At 34.0% G+C, this 21,046-nt stretch overlaps 5 protein-coding genes across 5 annotated transcripts; 4 read left to right on the top strand and 1 right to left on the bottom strand.

Annotated features, from left to right (window-relative positions):
- The first annotated feature begins 482 nt into the window (after positions 1-482).
- Positions 483-3,790, top strand: LOC110879723 (probable aldehyde dehydrogenase). Its single transcript, XM_022128242.2, has 16 exons — positions 483-634; positions 814-899; positions 972-1,075; positions 1,162-1,229; positions 1,305-1,362; positions 1,442-1,555; positions 1,626-1,709; positions 1,793-1,897; positions 1,994-2,107; positions 2,194-2,325; positions 2,419-2,508; positions 2,615-2,704; positions 2,792-3,001; positions 3,099-3,209; positions 3,292-3,371; positions 3,444-3,790. The coding sequence occupies exons 1-16, from the start codon at positions 585-587 to the stop codon at positions 3,580-3,582; spliced, it is 1,635 nt and encodes a 544-aa protein (XP_021983934.1). The 5' UTR covers positions 483-584; the 3' UTR covers positions 3,583-3,790.
- Positions 3,791-5,648: 1,858 nt separating this feature from the next.
- On the bottom strand, positions 5,649-7,990 carry LOC110879722. The gene is made up of 6 exons (XM_022128241.2): positions 7,829-7,990; positions 7,634-7,748; positions 6,648-7,005; positions 6,179-6,578; positions 6,046-6,101; positions 5,649-5,951 (listed from the first exon to the last, which is right to left on the bottom strand). The coding sequence occupies exons 1-6, from the start codon at positions 7,863-7,865 to the stop codon at positions 5,904-5,906; spliced, it is 1,014 nt and encodes a 337-aa protein (XP_021983933.1). The 5' UTR covers positions 7,866-7,990; the 3' UTR covers positions 5,649-5,903.
- A 3,352-nt stretch (positions 7,991-11,342) lies between these two features.
- On the top strand, positions 11,343-11,938 carry LOC110874998. The gene is made up of 2 exons (XM_022123284.2): positions 11,343-11,684; positions 11,764-11,938. Exons 1-2 carry the CDS (start codon positions 11,393-11,395, stop codon positions 11,799-11,801), a joined length of 330 nt encoding a protein of 109 aa, XP_021978976.1. The 5' UTR covers positions 11,343-11,392; the 3' UTR covers positions 11,802-11,938.
- Positions 11,931-12,485, top strand: LOC118481840. Its single transcript, XM_035977139.1, has one exon. The coding sequence runs from the start codon at positions 11,931-11,933 to the stop codon at positions 12,483-12,485; it is 555 nt and encodes a 184-aa protein (XP_035833032.1).
- A 2-nt stretch (positions 12,486-12,487) lies between these two features.
- Positions 12,488-13,237, top strand: LOC118481839. Its single transcript, XM_035977138.1, has 3 exons — positions 12,488-12,572; positions 12,653-12,711; positions 12,845-13,237. The coding sequence occupies exons 1-3, from the start codon at positions 12,488-12,490 to the stop codon at positions 13,235-13,237; spliced, it is 537 nt and encodes a 178-aa protein (XP_035833031.1).
- The last annotated feature ends 7,809 nt before the right edge of the window (positions 13,238-21,046 follow it).

The following is a 21,046-nucleotide window of genomic DNA, read 5'->3' as shown; positions in this document are numbered from 1 at the left end:
ACAAGCGTATCGGAAATTAACAAACATTCTAGCTTCAATTTTCAGGTCCAGCTAAACTGTAATTTCTGGTCAACAAACGTTCAGTCCGGTGAAACAACTGGATGTGCTGGTAGTACAAGCGCATTGTCATAATTTTCTGACAATGCGCTGCTAGTACAAGTGTATTCTATATTATCCAAAAACTTTTCAATTCTACACTAATCATCAAAACTACTCTTGAATTAACCTCTTTCTTTCTCTCTCTCTCTCTAAAAAAAAATAAAAATAAAAAAAAAATAAAAATAAAAAGTTCCGTAGGTTAGTAACTTAGTATACTGTTGGCTAAACCAACCCAGATTACACTCGATCTAACATCTATTTTCTCAAACACACTTCCTGATGAAACAATGTTACATAATATATGTATGGCAAAAAAATAATAACGAAATCAAATATTGACTCGGAAAAAACGTGTGGACTCCGTACCTGTCGCATTCACCCTCACTCACATATCTATAACAACAAAACTCTTAAGAACACAACGAGGGTTTCCTTCCAATCCTCAAAAAACAGATCTTCAACAACATCACTTTTCACACATCACAATGTCAATGCTTCGACTCTGCAATGGAATCAAGAACAATTCTTCCTCAAGGTCAGTTTTGTGCTTTCATTTCAACCTTTTCGAATGATTCATTCATTGTTGACACTCACTCCTGATTTAATTAAAGACATACATGTATGCAATTTCGAAATTAGTAGATTAGATTAATGTTTTTTTTTTATATATCTTGAAAGAAAATATTCAGTTATTGATATGCTTGCTGCCTGCAGGAGGAGGCTCATTCATTCACTACAATTTGCTACTGTTAAAGCTGAAGAGATATCAGGCTCCCAGCCTGCTCAAGTACAAAACTTGGGTAAACTAAACAAAACAATATTCTTTTATTCAATAACAAGAACATAAGATTTTTAAAGTGTGGCTGTTTTAGTCCAGGGAAAATGGATTGAATCTGGCAATTGGAATACGATTCCTGATCCTCTAAATGGGGAACCATTCATTAAAGTTAACGAAGTTGATGAAAATGGGATCAAGGTATACTATCTATCAAGTTACCATGTTTCCAGTTGAACGTGTTTATCAACTTATCGCGTATCTTTTGACTTGTAAATCTTGATCAGCCGTTTGTTGAAAGCTTATCTAAGTGCCCCAAACATGGTCTGCACAATCCGTTTAAATCCCCCGAGAGGTCTTTTTTCATCCTTACATTATGATCATGTAATGATACTTATAATTGCTGTCTGTAACCAATCATTTTTCATAGGTATCTTCTATATGGAGACGTATCTGCAAAAGCAGGCCATATGTTTTCCCAGCCTGAGGTATAAAGAAAACTTAAGTAAGATATGCTCATGTATTTTTTTTTTATAATGATTGATTTACCTTTTTTTGACATTTCAGGTTTCTGATTTCTTTGCTAAGTTAATACAAAGGGTCTCACCAAAGAGTTACCAGCAGGCTCTCGGTGAAGTTTATGTTACCGGAAAGTTTTTAGAAAACTTTTCTGGTGATCAGGTATTTTAAAAATGTTTTATCATTAGTAAATTCACTACATACATGTTTACTAATTGCAATTGTATGATAGGTGCGTTTCTTGGCAAGGTCGTTCGGAGTCCCTGGGAATCATCTTGGGCAACAAAGTCATGGTTTCCGATGGCCATATGGCCCTGTAAGACACCCTTCACATACTATTATTATTATTTCATAACATCCGTTATTTATTAACTATGTTTCTAATATGTGTAATTGCAGGTGGCGTTAATTACACCTTTCAATTTTCCTCTAGAGATTCCGGTACTCCAGCTGATGGGAGCTCTTTACATGGGCAACAAACCCGTCCTTAAAGTTGATAGCAAAGTGAGTTCTCAAGACACATAAAAACTTATGAAACAAACAACTAATGTTTATAGACTTTAATTATTAAAAAAGGTGAGACATTTAAATATTTTATAGGTTTGCATTGTTATGGAACAAATGCTTCGGTTACTCCATGCTTGTGGGATGCCAGTTGAGGATGTTGACTTTATTAATTCTGATGGAATGACGATGAACAAGCTGCTGCTAGAGGTTGGTTTCTTCACCTTTAACAGTCTATTAGTAAAAAAAAAAGATATCCATTTTCATGCCTTAAAATATTCTGATCTCATAATCAGGCAAATCCGAGAATGACCCTTTTTACGGGTAGCTCGAAAATAGCAGATAAGTTGGCTTATGATCTGAACGGACGAATTAAAGTAGAAGATGCAGGATTCGACTGGAAAATCCTCGGGCCTGATGTTCACGAGGTTTTATTATTATATCCTTTAAACTATAAAATCTTGAAACTTTATGAATTTGCAATATGAACTGTATTGCTGAGGTGTCATCATCATTGACAGGTGGATTATGTGTCATGGGTGTGTGATCAAGATGCATATGCATGTAGTGGCCAAAAATGCTCAGCACAATCGTTGTTATTCGTTCATGAGGTTTGTTTCTTTACTTATTCTATTAACGTACGTTTTAAACTTTTAATGCTTATCATCATATTATAATTTATTTATTTTACCTTTTACATACTCGTTTTATATGCAGAACTGGAAAAACAGCTCACTCATGAGTCACCTAAACCACCTTGCGGGGAGAAGGACGCTTGATAATTTAACAATTGGGCCAGTTCTTACAGTAAGTTATTAAATAACAGGACATAAAAGTTTCAACAATAAGATTATTATTAATATTAACCGATTGTCACGTTCTATGTTTCTTTAGGTTACAACAGAAGCAATGCTAGACCACAAGAACAATTTGCTTAAAATCCCGGGATCAAAACTACTATGGGGTGGTGAGGAGTTGGAAAACCATTCAATTCCTAAAGTCTACGGTGCTATAAAACCAACCGCTGTTTTTGTTCCACTTGAACAAATACTAAAAGCTGAACATTATGAGCTTGTCACAAAAGAAATATTTGGGCCGTTTCAGGTGACTTAACTTTAACTCACTATTTAAAATGTCATATTTATACAACTCAATGTGATTCTATTATATGTTTTTTTTTTTTTATTTTGTCATTGTTTAGATTGTTACCGAGTACAAAGACAGCCAAATCCCAATGGTGTTGAAAGCTCTTGAAAAGATGCATGCACATTTAACCGCTGCTGTTGTCTCTAATGATCCCTTGTTTATTCAGGTATATAATATACTGACTAAATTCTTATGTTATTATAAAATTTTATTTGTTATTAATTATGTGGGATGCAATGTATTTTCAGGATATTGTGGGAAAAACTGTTAATGGAACTACGTATGCTGGACTTAGAGCAAGAACTACAGGGGCGCCACAGAATCATTGGTAAAATCGATGTTTTCTTTATCTTCTTTTTTACTTGTTATTTATTTATTTAATATTAAGTCATATTTCCAGGTTTGGACCTGCCGGAGATCCAAGAGGAGCGGGAATAGGGACTCCTGAAGCGATAAAATTGGTGTGGTCTTGTCATAGAGAAATTATTTATGATATTGGCCCGGTTCCACACAACTGGCAAATCCCGCCTTCTACTTAAGCCGCACGATCGATATATGGGATCTCAAACGGGTTATATCCAAAATTTTGCAGTAGACAACTGAAGGACCAAATAGTGTTTCTGGGGCACAGATGTTTAAACCGGATTTAAGTCATAAATTCATGAGAAATACTTTGGAGTTTGGACAGCTTTGTTTTTGTGGGGCACAAAATATTAATATGATGTTTAGAGATTATTTTAGAGTAAATTACGTTTTTGGCCCCTGTGGTTATATCAGTTTTACTATATTGGCCCAAAATAAGAATTTTTAACAGATCAGCCCCCATGGTCCCATTATCTAACCGTTTTGGCCCCTGAGACTAACTCCATCCATTACCCTGGTTAATTATTTGTCACATGCAAGGGTATTTTTATAATTTCTCTTCCCTTTTAAATCTAATTTCAATTTACCTAGATTTTAAGAACACTCTTCATCTACATGAACTTGAACAAAAAAAAAAAAAAAAGAAACCAAAAGTTTCTGCACATCAGTTTCAGATCTTCATCAGATTTCAAAAACACTCTTCATCTACATGAACTTACCCAGATTTCAAGAACACTCTTCATCTACATGAACATGAACAAATAAAAAAAAAACAAAACCTAAATTCAAGAACAAGAACCCATCATCTGCACATCATCATCTTCAAACCCTAATCTTCAAGAACAATCATCATCTAACCCAGATCATCGTCATCATCATCATCCCCACATAAACAACATCCAAACACCCTCTAAATTCTTAACACAAAATTGTCAAAGAACAAATAAAAAACAAAACCCAAATTCAGTGTTTTGTGTGTTCGAATGAAACCCCCAAATCCGACTGACCTGGGTGATTCAATCGTCGCCGGATGTTTGAACGGAATCGATCGTCGCTGTGTCAATCGTCGCCGGATGTTTGAACGGAGTTGATATCCACCGGCCGTTCTTCTCCATCGTCTTCCCCGTCGAACCAACCTCCGATGTCCACCACAACCACCACCTACAACCGTGAACCCCCCTCTCATCATCACTGGTAACCCACATCAATCGTCTTCTCCAGTCACCGTTCTTCACCACCATCATCACCATACCATCAATCAACCGTACTATTTGTTCAAGACACGCAGATGATGATGATCTGATTTGTTAAAGAAATCAGATCTGGGTTTTTGTTCAAGAGATGCAGATGATGATTTGTTCAAGACACGCAGATGATGATGATATGATTTGTTCAAGAAATCAGATCTGGGTTTTTGTTCAAGAGAGATGCAGATGATGATCTGATTTGTTCAAGAAAATGATGATTTTGGGTTTTATTTATAAAGTCATAAAAGGGGGAGGGGAAATTACAATTTTACCCATCATGTGCAACCCATGTGACCAAGAAATTAACCAGGGTTAGGGTTTGGTTAGACTTAGGGGCCAAAACGGTTAGATAATGGGACCATGGGGGCTGATCTGTTAAAAATTCTTATTTTGGACCAATATAGTAAAACTGATATAACCACAGGGGCCAAAAACGTAATTTACTCGATTATTTTATTGTCATATGAATGACCATTTTCTGTTTATTTTAAGTGAGTCGATTTTGATTTGAATAGGTAAAAATACCTTTATTTGAGTCGTATTTTATATTTTTCACCTATAGTTAACGCTAACTTTACCAATCAGATTTTTACAAGTACAGCTTCTAACTACCTACAACTATGGTTGTAAACGAACGGAACGTTCAGCGAACAATTCGTAGACCGTTCGACGGGAAGTTCGTTTACGTTCGCCGTTTAAGTGAACGAACATGATCAAGAAATTATTTTCAATTAGTTAAATGAACAAACACGAACAAAAAATCTTGTTCGATAAGTGTTCACGAACCATTCATGATTACATTATTTCCTTAACGAACACGAACAAGGCTTGTTCATGTTCGTTCGGTTCGTTTGTAGATTGTTTTGCCAAAATTAGTGTTCAAAGCACAAGTTTAAACTCTTCATTATTTTGTATAAAAATTGGTGATTTCTATCATTAAAAAAGACAAAGGAGGAATGAGGACATGCACATACAGATTTCCAAATAAAATAATAAATACATCTCACAAGTTGAGAAAAACAAGACTAGCAGTATATGAATCCCAACATACCACTGAACAATCATCCAACAAGCAAATAACAAAACATAAAATAAAACAAAAAATCCATAGTTATGAATTTGCACACCACACCTACTATCCATCTATACAAAGGAAAAGCCTCCAGTAAAACATTGAAGACATGACCAAACAACGTAAAAACTTTAGATATCTTCACGCAAAGCTTCATGTTCATATTTTATACCATTCTTCAAGCCTCCAAGCTCACCTCTTCCACTTGAGGAAGAGGAGGAGCATCCTACAACATGATACAACAAAAGATTAAAAACTATTCGATAACATTTACTGCTCGTATAAAAATAATTTAGACTAATAACCAATTATTCTCATACCATGTTCTCTTTATTTTCTTCTATCACTGCCTCATTAGGAGAGGTGTCCAATTGAGCTGCCAAATGTCATACACCGTTAGTTACAATACATACGAATATCATACAGCCCCACTTGCACCAATGATTCAGTTACCTTTTTCATCAGCCGGTTTCATTGGGTCGGTCTTAACCTTTTGTTTCTCTTTGTTAGATTCTTGTTTGATTGTCTTCTTCCCATTCTTTTCGATCTTCTTGATCATTGGAGCTTTAGTTTTCGATACAGAATGACTCTTTTGTGTAGCTTCTCTAACTGATTCCTTTGCTACTGAGCTGGCACTGTTAGTTAAGGATTTCGGTTTTAGTTTTGAAGCTCCAGTAGCAGAAGACAAGCTATGTGCATCATCGTCTTCTGGCACGTGGGAACACGTTACAGAAGCTTGCAGCTGTTCAACGCTTTCTTGTATGCCATAACCGTCAAACACTTCTTTTGCAGATTCTCCAAGATTGTGGCGGCAAGCATACGACTTTAGCTCATCTTTCAATAGCTGAACATTCTACAATACAAGATTTTAATACAATTATAAAACCATTTTATAATCTTAAACAAAATAGTGTTTTGTTACCTCACACCCTGCATCAAGAGCAAGCTTGAAAAACCCGAGTGATAACTGATGTTTTCCAGCAGCTTCAGACAGTTTAATGTGAGAGAGCCAATATGAAGCTGAAGACAAAACAGTGAACTTTCTTTGACTTAAGGATCTTGAAACATCTGAACCTGGTGTGACGCTTTTACCCTTGATAACGCTGGTCCTTTTAGCTCTAGCTTCGGATATTGGAGTGATGTAGCCAACTGATTTAGTGGCAGGACTGGCAATTGGCTTGCTGGGGATGGAAAGCCTCCTAGGAGGTTTAGCAGATTTCTCTTTGGCAGACGTTTCAAGCACATCGACACTTTGACTCACACTTGACGCAGGTTTTCCCCTGAATATATGAGCCATTATAAGTCACTGCAATTTACTTTTTTTTTTTTTTTTTTTTTTTTGAACAGCAGAATTTTGATGTCTACGATATATACACCACAACCTGCACACTATAGATTTTGAACTCCCAACCGTTTGGTCGTAAAGTACGCCACTTACACCATGATATCCCATTGAGGACATTTACTGCAGTCATATTTTATTATTTTGGAACAGAGATTCCTAAATTTTCTAAAATAAATAGTTAAATATATCGCAGCCTGCACACCACAAGATTTGAACTCGCAACCTTTTGGTTGTGGAGTACACTAATTAACCACCAGGCTATCTTATTTGCAGACAGTTACTCCAATTTATTACACAGTTTTATAAAGCAAAAGGTGCATTATTTCAAATTGTGGCTATACAAATTGCTTAGATATGAAACATCTACAGTCAAATCTTACAAAAAAAGCCTATGCAATATGCATTATCTCAAATTGTGACTCAAATAATATGCAGATTATTATCCTAAATAGACACAATTTCAATCTACCAAACAAACATAAGATCAAAAATCATCTCAGATAAAGTCAACAAAATGTTACAAAACAGGATTTTTACACACAATAGAACCGAAAAGGCAGAACCTTCTAGAAGCAGAAGCTATCGACGGAGAAGAAGCCGAAAGCTTATCATCCTTGGGTTTCGATGCAGATCTGAGAGGATACCTAAGAAGCTTAGACGATTTGCCACCTTTGGTTCCTGCAAAAACAATATTATTAGGGTTTTTTAAACAAAACTAGTACGTCAAATTAAGCACTCACAAAAGTAAAATTGATTACCGGAGACAGATGTTTGATCTTTGAGAGTGTCTTCCATGACAGAAAGTGTGTTGATTTCTGAGAAGATCAGAGTGGAAATGTGTTGAATTGGGGGAGAATGAGAAATTAGGGCTAATAAAGAAGGTGGGTGTAATGGGCGGGAAACGTTAAGTTTGAAACTCAAATTGTACGCTCATCTGTTTGAATCTAATTTTTTGAAAGAAGAAATTTACATTTTTTGTCCTCTGGGTATTTGTAACCGTTAAGCATATGGTCTACATCACATGATCTATAAACTAAAGTTAAATGCCCGGATAATCCATGTGTCTAACATCAGTTAGTTTTCTCAGTTAAGATGGTGTTAAATGGCAAAAATACACTTTCCTTAAAAAGGGCAAACCACATGGACTATCCGAGCATTTAATAAAAATAAACGTGCAGTATGATTCATGTTAAATCTGAATCCAAGTTCGAGAATGTTTGGATTTGTTTTCTGAATCCGTTTTTGAGTTAACATTAGTGTTTCGAATCTGAATTATTACTGAATTTCTGAACTATTTATACTTTTTCTTTGAGTTGGAGATATAATAAATTTAAAATCTTATCATTTAGCATGTATAAGGCCATGTGTAGTCATAAAGCTCCTTTGAGGGCGTTATGCGACACGTGTCGCGCCACGTCATACAAGGCTTTATGGGGCGCTATATCACTAGAGTCTGTAGTCATAAAGCCCATACCCATCGTTACCTTTTCTATTAATTATTTTCATTTCACACCCCTCTCCTCTATAAATCTACACCCCTCCTCTCCTTCACGTCGTGGGGTTTTGAGTAGAATTCAAAGTCATGAGCCCATTGTCTATCCCGCATAATCTTGGTCACTTCGTGGTTCTCTTCCATACATTTAGTCCCTAGTTCGTGTATGTCTTGAAGTCGTTTGTTTATCTCCGAAAATGCATTAGTCTTTTCGGATCCCATCGACGATGACTCGGGCCTTTTCGATCTTGCACCGCTTCTTCTTCTTCCGGCGGGTCGTGGTAGCTCTTCCGCCGGCTCTTCCTACGGAATATCATCGTTGACGTCAGTGTTTCGAGCGTCGGAGATTGGCGTTTCGGGTTCACCCGACTCGTTGGTTTTTTATCTCTTTGACGGCCTTTTATTTGCCGACCGACCGGTATTCGTAGGGACGTCGGCCCGTTTGGGGCTATTCCGAAGAATTTACCAACACTTTAAGTACGGGAAATTGCCTTGACTATGTTTATACTCGATTAATGCCGCTTGTGTAATGTCCTCGTCCTTGTGGCCACTTTTCCATCCGACAAAAAGGCGTTGGTAAACGGATTGAAAATTTGTGCACTTCTTGTTGATATCAGTCCACTTGCCCGATATCGAGTCCGCCGACCGATATTCGTCTCCTCTACCCATGAGTCCGAAAAAGAGTTCTCGGATTCGGCTCCAAAAAACGACTTTACTTTGGTTGTTTGCTAAAAAAACAAATAATTATCCAAATAACCGGAAAAAAAAACAAATAATTAAAAAAAACATAAAATAAAAAAAAAACAAAAAAAATACCTATTTGGGGGTCCTCCGACACGTCGATACAAGCTCGGGTTAACGCATGCTCCTCTTCGGCATCCCACAGTTGCACATTTTTTTCGCCCGGGTTTCCGTTTTCTTATTATGTGGGCGTTTTGTTTTTCCTTTTTGCGTCTCCTCTACTTCTGGTTGTGTTTCCGGAACAACCTCGGGCTCGCGTAGTGGGGAGTCGAATGCTCATGCCGATCCGAATGCTTGAGATGACCCCACTCCGTCCATGTTTTGATTCGGGTTCCAAGCGTATAGATTCGAGTCCTATGAGAGTAGTTGGTTCAATAGGTTCATGAACCCGGTATTATGTTGATTAAAATCGACAAAACCGAATCCGTATGGAGTGGGTCGAGTGGGAACCAGAGAGACGGGACGGGTAAGATTGCTACTTTGGTTCGGGTCCGCACTCGAACAGGGAGGAATAAAACCGCGGTTGAAGGGTTGCATTGTATAAAAATTATAGATTTAAAAAAAAAGTAGAGAGAAAGAGGGTTTGAAAGTATGCTAGTTGTATTGGATTTTATGAAAAAATGGGAGATGGGGGTATATTTATATATGAGAGATGGAAAATAAATTGAATTTATTATTTTTTTTATTTTTATGACCGTTGAACGGTCTAAAAATTTGAAAAGCTTCTTCCTCTCGCCGCGATTGTGATAATGGGGACTCAAATTTTCAGACCCATAGCGCCCCCTGTTTTGGTGTTGAGGGGCGCCATGGGGTGCTATGGTGCATTTGTGGGTGATATACCGTCCCATTACACATACTCTTATACTTTCTCTTGGAGATACAATAAATTTAAATTCTTATCATTTAGTACTATTTTAAAAGAAGCGCCATTCTAACCATTTTGAAGGCCCTAGGCAGAAAAAGATTTAGAGGCCTTTTTACGCTTCATTATTATAAACTATAACTAACAATTAACAGTTCTATAGTGTTCTACGCATAGTTGTCAAAAGCGAGTGCTTTTGGCGCCTAGGCGTTTTTTCTGGGCGACTCGCAATAAATGCGCTTATGGTTCCTAGGTAATTATAGCGCAGACAATTCATCCCATGCGTATTTATTGTTTCATGCTTTTTATTTTTTTTAATTGGTAATTTCCACTTTTTCTGCAGTATTTATAGGGCTGTAAGCTTAAGTTCGTATATCACATTATCACCAAGATTATTCAGTCCTTAATATCAGGACTGTTCAGTTCGTGTTATCAATATTCAGGTTTGTAATATTCCAGTTTATCTCAGTTTCTTGTCTTACGATTATGTATTTCTTGATTATGTATTTCTTACTAACGAGATATATGAAGATTGTTGTAACAAAATATAGAAAATGGCTGATGCTGGACCCTCAGAATACAGGAAGACTGACCCTGGTTGGAAGTATAATTTTGTGGTAAATTCCAACGACAAGAATGCCATCACATGTAAATTCTGCCAAAAAGTGACAAAAGGTGGGATTTTTAGAGCCAAACTTTATCAAATCGGAGGTAATAGAAACGTGAAAGATTGTTCTAAGTGCCCTCAAGAAGTTAAAGATGAGTTAAAGGCTTATATTATAAGCCAAAAAGCAAAGAAAACCAATGAGGGCTTGCGTGACATGGAAGACGAACCAGAAGATGATGGGGTAATGGAGATGCCTAACCTCCAAAACAAGAGGATGAAGACTAATGTAAAGGGGCCATTGGATATGTATACCACACAAGGTAATGAATTTCTGATGTTTATCTCTTTTTTTTCTGTTATGTTGTGAGGTATTTGTATTATTGTAATTTACTATTATTGCTTATAGGAAAAGGCAAAACTGTTCAAAAAACATAAAAGATGCATTTGATAAAGAGATTAGAGGCAGAACCATACAAACCATCGCTGCATTTTTCTACCAGGCAGGAATAGCTTTCAATGTTGCTAAAATGGACACCTTCAAGGACATGATCGCTGCTGTTGGAAACTACGGGCCACATCTAAAGCCTCCTAGTTACCATGAACTACGTGTTCCTCTCCTAATGAATGAGGTACAGAAGGTGGAAGAGTGGGTTGAAGGACATCAATCTGAGTGGTCCAAGTTTGGCTGTTCTATCATGTCGGATGGATGGACGGATAGAAAACAAAGAACATTGATTAATTTTCTGGTGAATGGTGCTAAGGGAACAGTCTTTATGGAGTCGGTTGATGCTTCTTCGTATATGAAGACGGGCGAAAAAGTGTTCGAGCTTTTAGATAAATTTGTGGAAAGAATTGGTGAAAAGAATGTGGTTCAGATTATAACAGACAATGGAAGTAACTTCAAGTCAGCAGGTTAGTTTAAATGTTCATGTTTTCTATAATTTTTAGCATAGTATAATCTTCATCATTTATTTTTCATCACATTCTTTAGGCAAAATGTTAATGGCGAAGAGGAAAAATCTTTTTTAGACACCTTGTTCTGCCCACTGTCTGGATTTAATGCTTGAAGATATTGGTAAGATTGAGAAGGTGAAAAAAACAATTGAAAAGGGTATTTTTCTGGTTGGTTATATATATAACCATAGTATTGTTCTAAACATGATGAGAGAACATACGAAAAACCCTGAGTTAGCAAGATGTGGAGTAACTAGGTTTGCAACAACGTTTCTCACCTTACAAAGCTTGCAAAAGCAAAAACCGGCGTTGAGAAACATGTTTGCAAGTGAACAATGGACCAGCGGAAAATGGGCTAAAGAACGAAAAGGACAAAGAGCTAATGACATAGTTTTTACTCCAACATTCTGGAACAATGTCCTTTTTACTCTCAAAATCATGGGCCCTCTTGTGAAAGTGCTTCGGCTTGTGGACAATGAGAAGAAACCCACGATGGGATATGTGTATGAAGCCATGGAAAGGGCCAAACTTGCAATTGCAGCAGCTTTGGGCAAAGATAGCAATGAATACATTCTTGTATCCGAGATAATTGACAAAAGGTGGAACTGTACACTTCACCATCCCTTACACGCAGCGGGTTACTACTTGAACCCGGAGTTTTATTGCTACAATGAGACGATTGAGAGTGACAAGGAAGTAACAGTTGGACTGCACGATTGCATTAACAGACTTGTCCCTGAGAAGGCCAACAAGATTTGATCATGGTTGAATTGATTCAGTGGATTAACCAGGAGGGCTTTTTTGGTTTAGAAAGTGCAAAAAGACAACATGGTAAAATAGCTCCTGGTATATTATCTTGCTTTTATTTATTTATGTATTATATTTTAAAATATAATATACGTAATGAATTTCATTATATGTTACAGCTGAGTGGTGGAAATTGTATGGCAAAGGAACCCCCATTTTGCAGCAGTTAGCTATCAGGGTGCTCAGCCTAACATGTAGTGCATCCGGCTGTGAACGGAACTGGAGCACCTTTGAGCATGTAAAAGATCAAACCTTTAAAATATATTTACGAAGTTTCAGTGTTATCATCTAATATTTTTCATTCTTATCAGATTCATTCAAAGAAAAGGAATCGGCTAGAACACAAAAAACTGCATGATTTTGTGTATGTTAAGTACAACAACATGCTTAAGAATCGACGTGATTCGAATGCAGCCTATGATCTGATATCCTTGGAAGAAATTGATGATAGTAATGAATGGTTAACCGGGCAGATGGCTGACGAACGGTTTTTTGATGATGATGGAAACCTGACTTGGAATGTTGTAGCAGAGGCAAGTGGTGCTGGAGAGGTTAGGCGAACAAGATCTTCGCAGCCTTCATCTTCAAAACCAGCATCTTCAAAGCGTACTTTAACTGATGAAGATAGTGAAGAAGACCAATTGGAGGAGGATGAACCGTATGTAATTGAAGTTGATGACACATCTGATGGTTTTGGTTATTGATGAAGATGATACTTTTGATGATTGATGAAGATCTTTTGGATTTCAAGTAAGTTTTTGTTTTCAAGTTTGAACATTTTCGTTTTAAGTGTTTTGTTATCTCAGACTTTTGAAGTGCTAGTATTAATGTTATGGTTTTCGTTTTGAGTACTTTATTCCCTTAATGAACTTTCATTTTTATATTTAAGTGCGCTTTTTTTTCTCGGGCCCACGCTTTTTTTGCGCCTATCGCCTAGGCCCTAATCGGTGCCTATGCGCCTAGAGTGCGCTTCGCGCCTTTGACAACTATGGTTCTAAGTGATCTAAAAAAGCAAGAAAATAACAATATTAGCCAATAAGCAATAAAGAAAAAGCAAATCTGAGGACTCAAAGATTTGAAGGCAAAAATCCAAGCAAGGGTTTTATACATCTATGGAAAATCAACTTACCAACAAAACCATAAGTTATAAACTATAACTAGAAACGTAACCAAACCATACTAATTAATATTTGTAATCGAAGAGATAATAATCAGAAGTGCAGTATTGCAATAGTAGGAATGCGCCTTACAATTGGATTAATCAAAATTTTGCCATTTTACCCATCACAATTTAACATTGTTCTGTTTGAATTTGACAAAAGATAAGTTACATTGTAATTAACAGTTTATAATAAAAAAATTAACAAGTAAATTACCAAAAGAATATGTTACCTTAGTAAATCAAAGAAATCTAAATTCCATAACCACGGAAATGTATGAAACCAGAAATCCACAGTCACAAAAATATGAAACTTTTGAATATATTTATTATCTTGGTTATCAACACCTAAAATAGATTAGGCTTGTTCCACAAGTTTTCCTCTCATTTATATATAGTCTTTTGTATCTCTTGTAATATACATCTTAATCAATGAAATCTCTTCTTCCTATTATTTTCTTCTTCTTTCTTTGTTATTAGGCTAGTTTCACAACACGTTATCAGCACGAAAGTGCTCTCTCTGAAAACCCTAACCACAACCACCACCTGTGGATTTGCGTGTGCTTAGTAGATCCATTTTCTCCAAGTTACAAAACCAGGTCGTAATATGGGTAATCATTCAACCCTTGTACGCCACAAAGAGCATCACCAACTTCGGTCGATTTAAGGTAATACTTTATAATGTTAATATTGACAAATATTGTATCATCGATTCGTTTTCTTTTATTGAGTTTTGTGATTGGGAAGAGAACGACGGGGAATATTTTAAATATAATAAGGGTCGGCAATTAATAACCGGATACAGTTTTGGATATATGAATATGAAATTTAACTTTTTTTATTTTACTAAACGATTTACTGTTTCTTTATTAAAATAATATGTTAATGTTTTTTTTATTCTGCTAAAAAACTGTCTGGGTTAATACGGTTTTGCCATATGGTTTAATATGAGTTCTTTTTTTCAAATATGGTAGCATGATAGAGGTTACTAGGTGATATATATAAACAATTTTTCTTTTCTCTTGAATATATTAATAGTCATTCAACTAAAAGACAAGATGGCTGAATTTATCATCGAATGCAACTGTTGCGACTACTAAATATATTTATAGGCTAAATTGATTTTATCAACTTTCTTTTTGATTAACATGATATTTATAATTTATGTGCAATATTATATATGATGAATCATATTATGAATGTTTGTGTGGGTCGTGATATGAATCTGAACTTTTCATATGATCAACTTGAAATTCTAATTATACAGTTTTTGGCCGTTTAAAAAGTCATGTGGGCTTCAATTTTCCAAATCAGGCTGCCTATAATTATTGATTATTTTTAATGATTTAAATATTTCAATCACATTAATTGTTCTATTAATTTGTCACCTGATTTCTAGAAAATTAAATAAGTTGAAAATTTAATTATAAATCAGGTATTCTGAATTTTGAATAACCCGATAATTTAATCATACATATTATTAAGCCTTGATAAGTAATTAAAATTATGAGGTTATTTATGCTTCGAGGATTGAGTATTCTAGTTATTAATATATTTAACCATCTATATTGATAATTTATGATGGAAAGTCTATTCACACATACGTGGTTATTAAATGAAATTACTGATGTGTTTTACTATTATAATTGAAGATTTAAATATTTACTTGTAAAGGATGAATTCGTGTTCAATCATATGTTTACTATTGTCTTTGTGTGTTTTATGTGTGGTGATCGGATTACGTTATTAATTAATCTATATTAGTTATGAATAATCATTAAATTTAAATTTGTACGCATGATCTCTAACATTATTGATTTTATCATATTTAATTATTTTCTATGATATTTGTGGATAATACCGCATGCATATTTGTATTTTAACTTCAGTAAATCTATAATTTGTAAGATACTACCATAAATTAACTTGATGAGTGATAGGTGATCATATGTTTGTAAGAAAACGAGAACTTGATGGGATATTTGTTTATGTAAAAGAAGAATGATAAATATTTGTATAATATTCTTGTGACTGGTCATACACAAATAATATAAATATTTTATTTTAAAGAGCTTTTATATGTGGCAACTTATAACATGTATTGTATGACTTGACTTTATGTATATCTCATATATTGTATGATATTATTTATTATACGTATAGTATTAAATAGAAAAACTAAACCAAAGTTGGTTTATTATTATTATTATCATGAAATGGCATATATATGCTTAGATATGACACTTGAAGTGTCATACTCCCTGAATCTCATTATCAAGTTATAAAAGGTCGTAAGATATTTAATCGATAAATCTTATTTGACTCGAACATTTAGTTGCTTCTCTATTCGTATTATGTAAAGAGAAGATTATTTAAGAAAAATTCAGATCAAACAATTTCCATTTGTCATATCTCAAATATGTTAAAGTCGCAATATTATAAAACCATGAAACTTTGTTGGTTCTACTTCATTCACTGAAGTGAATGTGATTGTATAACTATCATTGAAAATGTTGTGAGAAACTTGTAACGAGGTCGAACTGTCAAAAAAATGTAAGATAGCCAAGTTAATAGTGAGACCGACTATTAACATTGTAATGATAGGCATAATGAGATCGGCCACTAGAAGTGGTAATATAAGGGAATGATAATATGCGAATAACATGTGGAAATAATGATTGTGATATAACATAATACTTTCAAATGATATCTCTCTCGTGTCTTACTTTTGTATTACATACATGCAAGTAATACATCAACAATCATAAACTAGATGTTTATGGATAATGATATTTGATTGGCATGACCGGTTAGACCACGCCGAGTCAATTATGATGTGAAACACAATGAAGAACTGGAAGATTCTTCCTGACAATTAAAGATGTCTTTGCTCTCAAGAAGAATTAATTATTTACCAACCAAGATATGGTGTGAATCCCTAAATATTCTGGAATAAAGATAGGACACGTATATCCAAATATGATACCATTTAGTGTTTTAAATCGATGCATCGTCTAAATGGTTATCAAATCCACAACATGAAGTTTGTGTGATTGTGGCTTAGCTAATGTGATAGCAAGCATATTAATCCAGATTAGTATATTTATTTGGTAATAACGAATTTGATTCCCAAGTTATTAATGATCATTGGAATAAGTGTTATTATTGAGATGATCACTCAACGTCTACTATTGATTATAAAGTCAACGATCATGAGAGGAGCAAAAGTTCATTTAGATACATGTAATTTTACATATAGTACCATTAATTCACATCAAGCCAATAAGTTATAGTTCTCCCCATACATTTGGTTTTTGGTCAGGAACCAAAGATGTCTCATCAAAGATTATCTTTGGTTGTGTGACATATATTGAAACTCATCCACCACACGGCACAAAGATGGGACTTCTAAAAGTTTGAGAATATGTTGGGCATAAATAATTGTCTATGATTGGATACTTAAAGCCATTAGTGAGAAATTTGTTTATGGCTCATTGGTTTTCACTTTAGTGAATGAATGTTCCCAACATTAGGGGGAGATAATAAGCAGTTGAAAAGTGAAATGAATTATCATGTCATCTTGATCCTCAGACTATAAACTATGAACTAGAAGTTTAAAGTATAATTCATTTACCAATATTAAAGAACAAAATTACCAAACAAGTTCACTGACCTAAATAGAGTGACTAAGTAAGTCACATAATCAACTGCTTATGCTCCAGTTATATGTGTGTCCCAGAATGACAACCACATATTTTCTAATGAGTCTATTGCACGCCTGAAACGTGGTAGACTAGTCGATTCCAGTAATACAATTCCTCGAAAATTGGAGCAAGTAATTAAGATGGTCAAGTCGAGGTTATAGTAATAAAATCTTCTGGAAAGACAGTAGACATGATGGTTCAAGAAGAACCACAGGTACCTGAAAATAAAGAGATCTCGATAAGCTATGTATGGAATCGAAACAAAATCGACGTCGTTATACTTTTGTATATAATATAGCGCTTGAAATGATGAAATGACGAGGATCAAGATTCAAGATCTGCCTATGAATGAAAATATATAAATGATTGGCCAAAATGGAAAGACGTAAAGTATGGCAGATTTAAATTCTCTAATGAAATGGAAAGTTTTCAGACCAACAGTCCATACAACTGAATTTGTAAAGTATGTTGGATATTAATGGGTCTTTTATGCGAATCATGTGAAAATCAAATTAAATGAGATAAGGCAAATATGGTGCACAATGATTTTCGCAAAAACCCATGATTGATTATAATGAGACACATTCTCTAGTGGTGGATGTAATGACATTCGAATATTTTATTAGTCTGGTAATATAAAGAGAGAGTTGATATGCGTCTTATGAATGTTATGTATCACTTGATACTAAAAGTTTACATGAAAGTCCCTCAAGGATTTGAATTATCAAAAATCATGTAAAATGAGTTCTCGAGAACGATATGATCGTTGTATACAAATTCATATTTGAATACGTTGAATATAACTGGAAATCCTGATGAGTATCGTAAAGCATTTAAGTGCTTATAAGGTTAGTTGAAACATCTTAAGGATGTAATTCTTGTGCACCAATAACTATACATAGAAAACTTGTGCCTGGTTATTATGGCATCTTAATGTACAATGTATAAGCATGGTACAATATGAAGTAAATATTCAAGACATCCTTGCATATGATATAGAAATCAATGAGGAGGTATATGTAATAGAACTCCTAAAGAGTGAATGCACATACATTGTTTTTCAAAGTTGAAAGGAGTATGTATATGATTGCAAATGCCTGAAGCATTGATTTCAAGTCCTCAAGAATGTATCTTTATAAAGTTAAAAATAGTATGAACTAAAATAGTCAAGTTGAGTGTTGTACAGCTCATGATATATTCTGATAAAGAGCAATATAAGTTTGATAATATTATCCATCTTTATCAAATGTTCTTTCTTAAAAGTTCACTATAATCGCAATTTACAGTGATGATGTCTTAGCATTATCAAGAGAAACTGGCGAGCTTTTAGAAGGGGAATTTTTAATGACCCTAGCACAGTCTAATTATTACTCGACTTGCAGTTCGAGTATATTTGTAATCATACTTTTATTCATCTATCAAACTACATCTAGAAGATGTTGGTGGGACATTTTAGTATGTAGAGAACTCAACCTTATAGTATGTTAAAGGTTGTTCAGACACTTTTTATAGGAAATGATTATTATCATCTCCTACCAAAGTAGAGATTCTCATTTCAAAAGTACCATGGCTAAAGTGCAATTGTACATTAACTTAACTTTCTAGCTATGCATGATAATATATATTTTTTTATTTGAATTTATTAACATGATATAGCACATGTCCAATGAGGAGACATTTGAATGGTAAAGCAGATATGTCAATACCCTAAGGTAAGAATGATATGTGTCTATATTTTACTAACCCATGAAAGCTAGTTCTGTTAGTCTTGTAGATATAAAGAATGTAACACAAATAGTCTTGGATCTTATGGTATTTGTTCGCAAGAGGAAGCACTAGAAGTCTCACAAGAAGATTTTACAACATTACTCAATATAAGGGATTGCACTTCAAGGCATCAAATGACAAATCATTCTACAAAAGTTTTGAGCAACTTTCGAGGATAATGGACACACTTTACTTAAAGGATATATATTATATTGAGGGGGAGATTTATTCAAGTTGCACTCTTTTTTCCTTCACTAAGTTTTGTCCCATTGGGTTTTCTTAGTAAGGTTTTTAATGAGGCAACATACCTGATCCAGAACTATCAGGGGGAGATAATGCGCATTACACGCTGCACTCTTTTTCCCTTAGCTATGGTTTTGTCCCACCGGGTTTTCCTAGCAAGGTTTTTAACGAGGCAACATCAAGCGTATTATCTTGATAACCAACGGGGAGTGTTTTGAATATATTTATTATCTTGGTTATCAACACCTAAAATAGATTAGGCTTGTTCCACAAGTTTTCCTCTCATTTATATATAGTCTTTTGTATCTCTTGTAATATACATCTTAATCAATGAAATCTCTTCTTCCTATTATTTTCTTCTTCTTTCTTTGTTATTAGGCTAGTTTCACAACAGAAACAAGAATTGTAAGAAAAATATGTAGAAGGATAGTCGCCATTTTGCAGAAGCATAAAGTGGGGAAAGAAATTGGCTTTTCCATTGACGATTGCTTTTCCATTAATAGATTCCAATGATTTACTACCTACTTTTGTTCGCTATTACTCTAAAGCCGTATACAAATATGAAAGATTGCCCACTGATTTACTGATTAGTTTGTAGCCCAAACCCATAACAGACTTGGCACGTAACCTATATCATATATACCAATTTTGAAATGTAGGCCCTAATTTTTGGTGGCCCTAGGCTCTTGCCTAGCCTCATTACATTATTGGGCCGGCCCTATTTAAAAGTTATCGGTTAATACTAGAAAAATATGAGGTATTATAAGATTTAATATCTTACTATACTAATAAATGAAAAACCTTTTTGGACAGGTGTCACTTTCTGGTGTTTTCTCACCTTATTTTCTTATTTATCACTTATATTAATTATTCAATTAATAATAATAATAATAATTTCAAACAAAAATTAGATAAGAATAAATATTTGTTTTCTATAGACAATTTTAAACAAAAATTTAGATAATGATCATATTAAATAATAATAATAATAATAATAATAATAATAATAATAATAATAATAATAATAATAATTTGAAACAAAAATTAGATAAGAATAAATATTGTTTTGTATAAATAATTTTAAACAAAAATTTAGTTAATGATTATATTCAATAATAATAATAATAATAATAATAATAATAATAATAATAATAATAATAATAATAATAATAATAATAATAATAATAACAATAATAATAATAATTTCAAACAAAAATTAGATAAGAATAAATATGTGTTTTTCTATAGATAATTTTAAACAAAAATTTAGATAATGATAAATGTTTGTATTAATATCATTGAATATTTTTATTTCCATGTCTTTTTTAATTTTTCATTATTCATTTTTCTACATGCAAACTAACTCTTTAACTTCTAAATTTTTGCCAGATATTATTTTTTAATGTATTATTCAATGTAACTATAACCAAAGTTTCGAATACAATTATTCATTCAAAATGTATAGATTAGCATCTTATTAAAAAAGTATTTGGTTAAACATCAAAGTCAAATATTCGGAAACAAGAATATGTATATGTTATTTAAATATTGCTTATTATAATATGTCTCTATATGGTAACGGTATTCATTTTTATGGTTGAAATATATAAAATCGTGGGGATCAAATCTTCATGTTTTTG

The sequence above is a fragment of the Helianthus annuus genome, chromosome 9 (genome assembly GCF_002127325.2).
Source record: "Helianthus annuus cultivar XRQ/B chromosome 9, HanXRQr2.0-SUNRISE, whole genome shotgun sequence".
Classification (NCBI taxonomy): Eukaryota; Viridiplantae; Streptophyta; class Magnoliopsida; order Asterales; family Asteraceae; genus Helianthus; species Helianthus annuus.
The sequence above is the reverse complement of the archived record's forward strand: the minus strand, read 5'-3'. Positions and strand labels throughout refer to the sequence as shown.

What these genes read in the sequence shown, in the direction of transcription:
- LOC110879723 (XM_022128242.2), top strand. Translation starts at nt 585, where the DNA reads ATGTCAATGCTTCGACTCTGCAATGGAATCAAGAACAATTCTTCCTCA. An exon ending in TGCTCAAGTACAAAACTTGG is followed by an intron (nt 900 to 971) that starts GTAAACTAAACA and finishes TGGCTGTTTTAG; the next exon opens with TCCAGGGAAAATGGATTGAA. An exon ending in CGTTGTTATTCGTTCATGAG is followed by an intron (nt 2,509 to 2,614) that starts GTTTGTTTCTTT and finishes TTTTATATGCAG; the next exon opens with AACTGGAAAAACAGCTCACT.
- LOC110879722 (XM_022128241.2), bottom strand. Translation starts at nt 7,865, where the DNA reads ATGGAAGACACTCTCAAAGATCAAACATCTGTCTCCG. An exon ending in ATAGCTTCTGCTTCTAGAAG is followed by an intron (nt 7,006 to 7,633) that starts GTTCTGCCTTTT and finishes TCATATATTCAG; the next exon opens with GGGAAAACCTGCGTCAAGTG. An exon ending in GAAACCGGCTGATGAAAAAG is followed by an intron (nt 6,102 to 6,178) that starts GTAACTGAATCA and finishes GACATTTGGCAG; the next exon opens with CTCAATTGGACACCTCTCCT.
- LOC118481839 (XM_035977138.1), top strand. Translation starts at nt 12,488, where the DNA reads ATGGTTGAATTGATTCAGTGGATTAACCAGGAGGGCTTTTTTGGTTTA. An exon ending in ACATGGTAAAATAGCTCCTG is followed by an intron (nt 12,573 to 12,652) that starts GTATATTATCTT and finishes TATATGTTACAG; the next exon opens with CTGAGTGGTGGAAATTGTAT. An exon ending in TGCAGCAGTTAGCTATCAGG is followed by an intron (nt 12,712 to 12,844) that starts GTGCTCAGCCTA and finishes CATTCTTATCAG; the next exon opens with ATTCATTCAAAGAAAAGGAA.
- LOC118481840 (XM_035977139.1), top strand. Translation starts at nt 11,931, where the DNA reads ATGATGAGAGAACATACGAAAAACCCTGAGTTAGCAAGATGTGGAGTA.
- LOC110874998 (XM_022123284.2), top strand. Translation starts at nt 11,393, where the DNA reads ATGAATGAGGTACAGAAGGTGGAAGAGTGGGTTGAAGGACATCAATCT. An exon ending in AAGTAACTTCAAGTCAGCAG is followed by an intron (nt 11,685 to 11,763) that starts GTTAGTTTAAAT and finishes CACATTCTTTAG; the next exon opens with GCAAAATGTTAATGGCGAAG.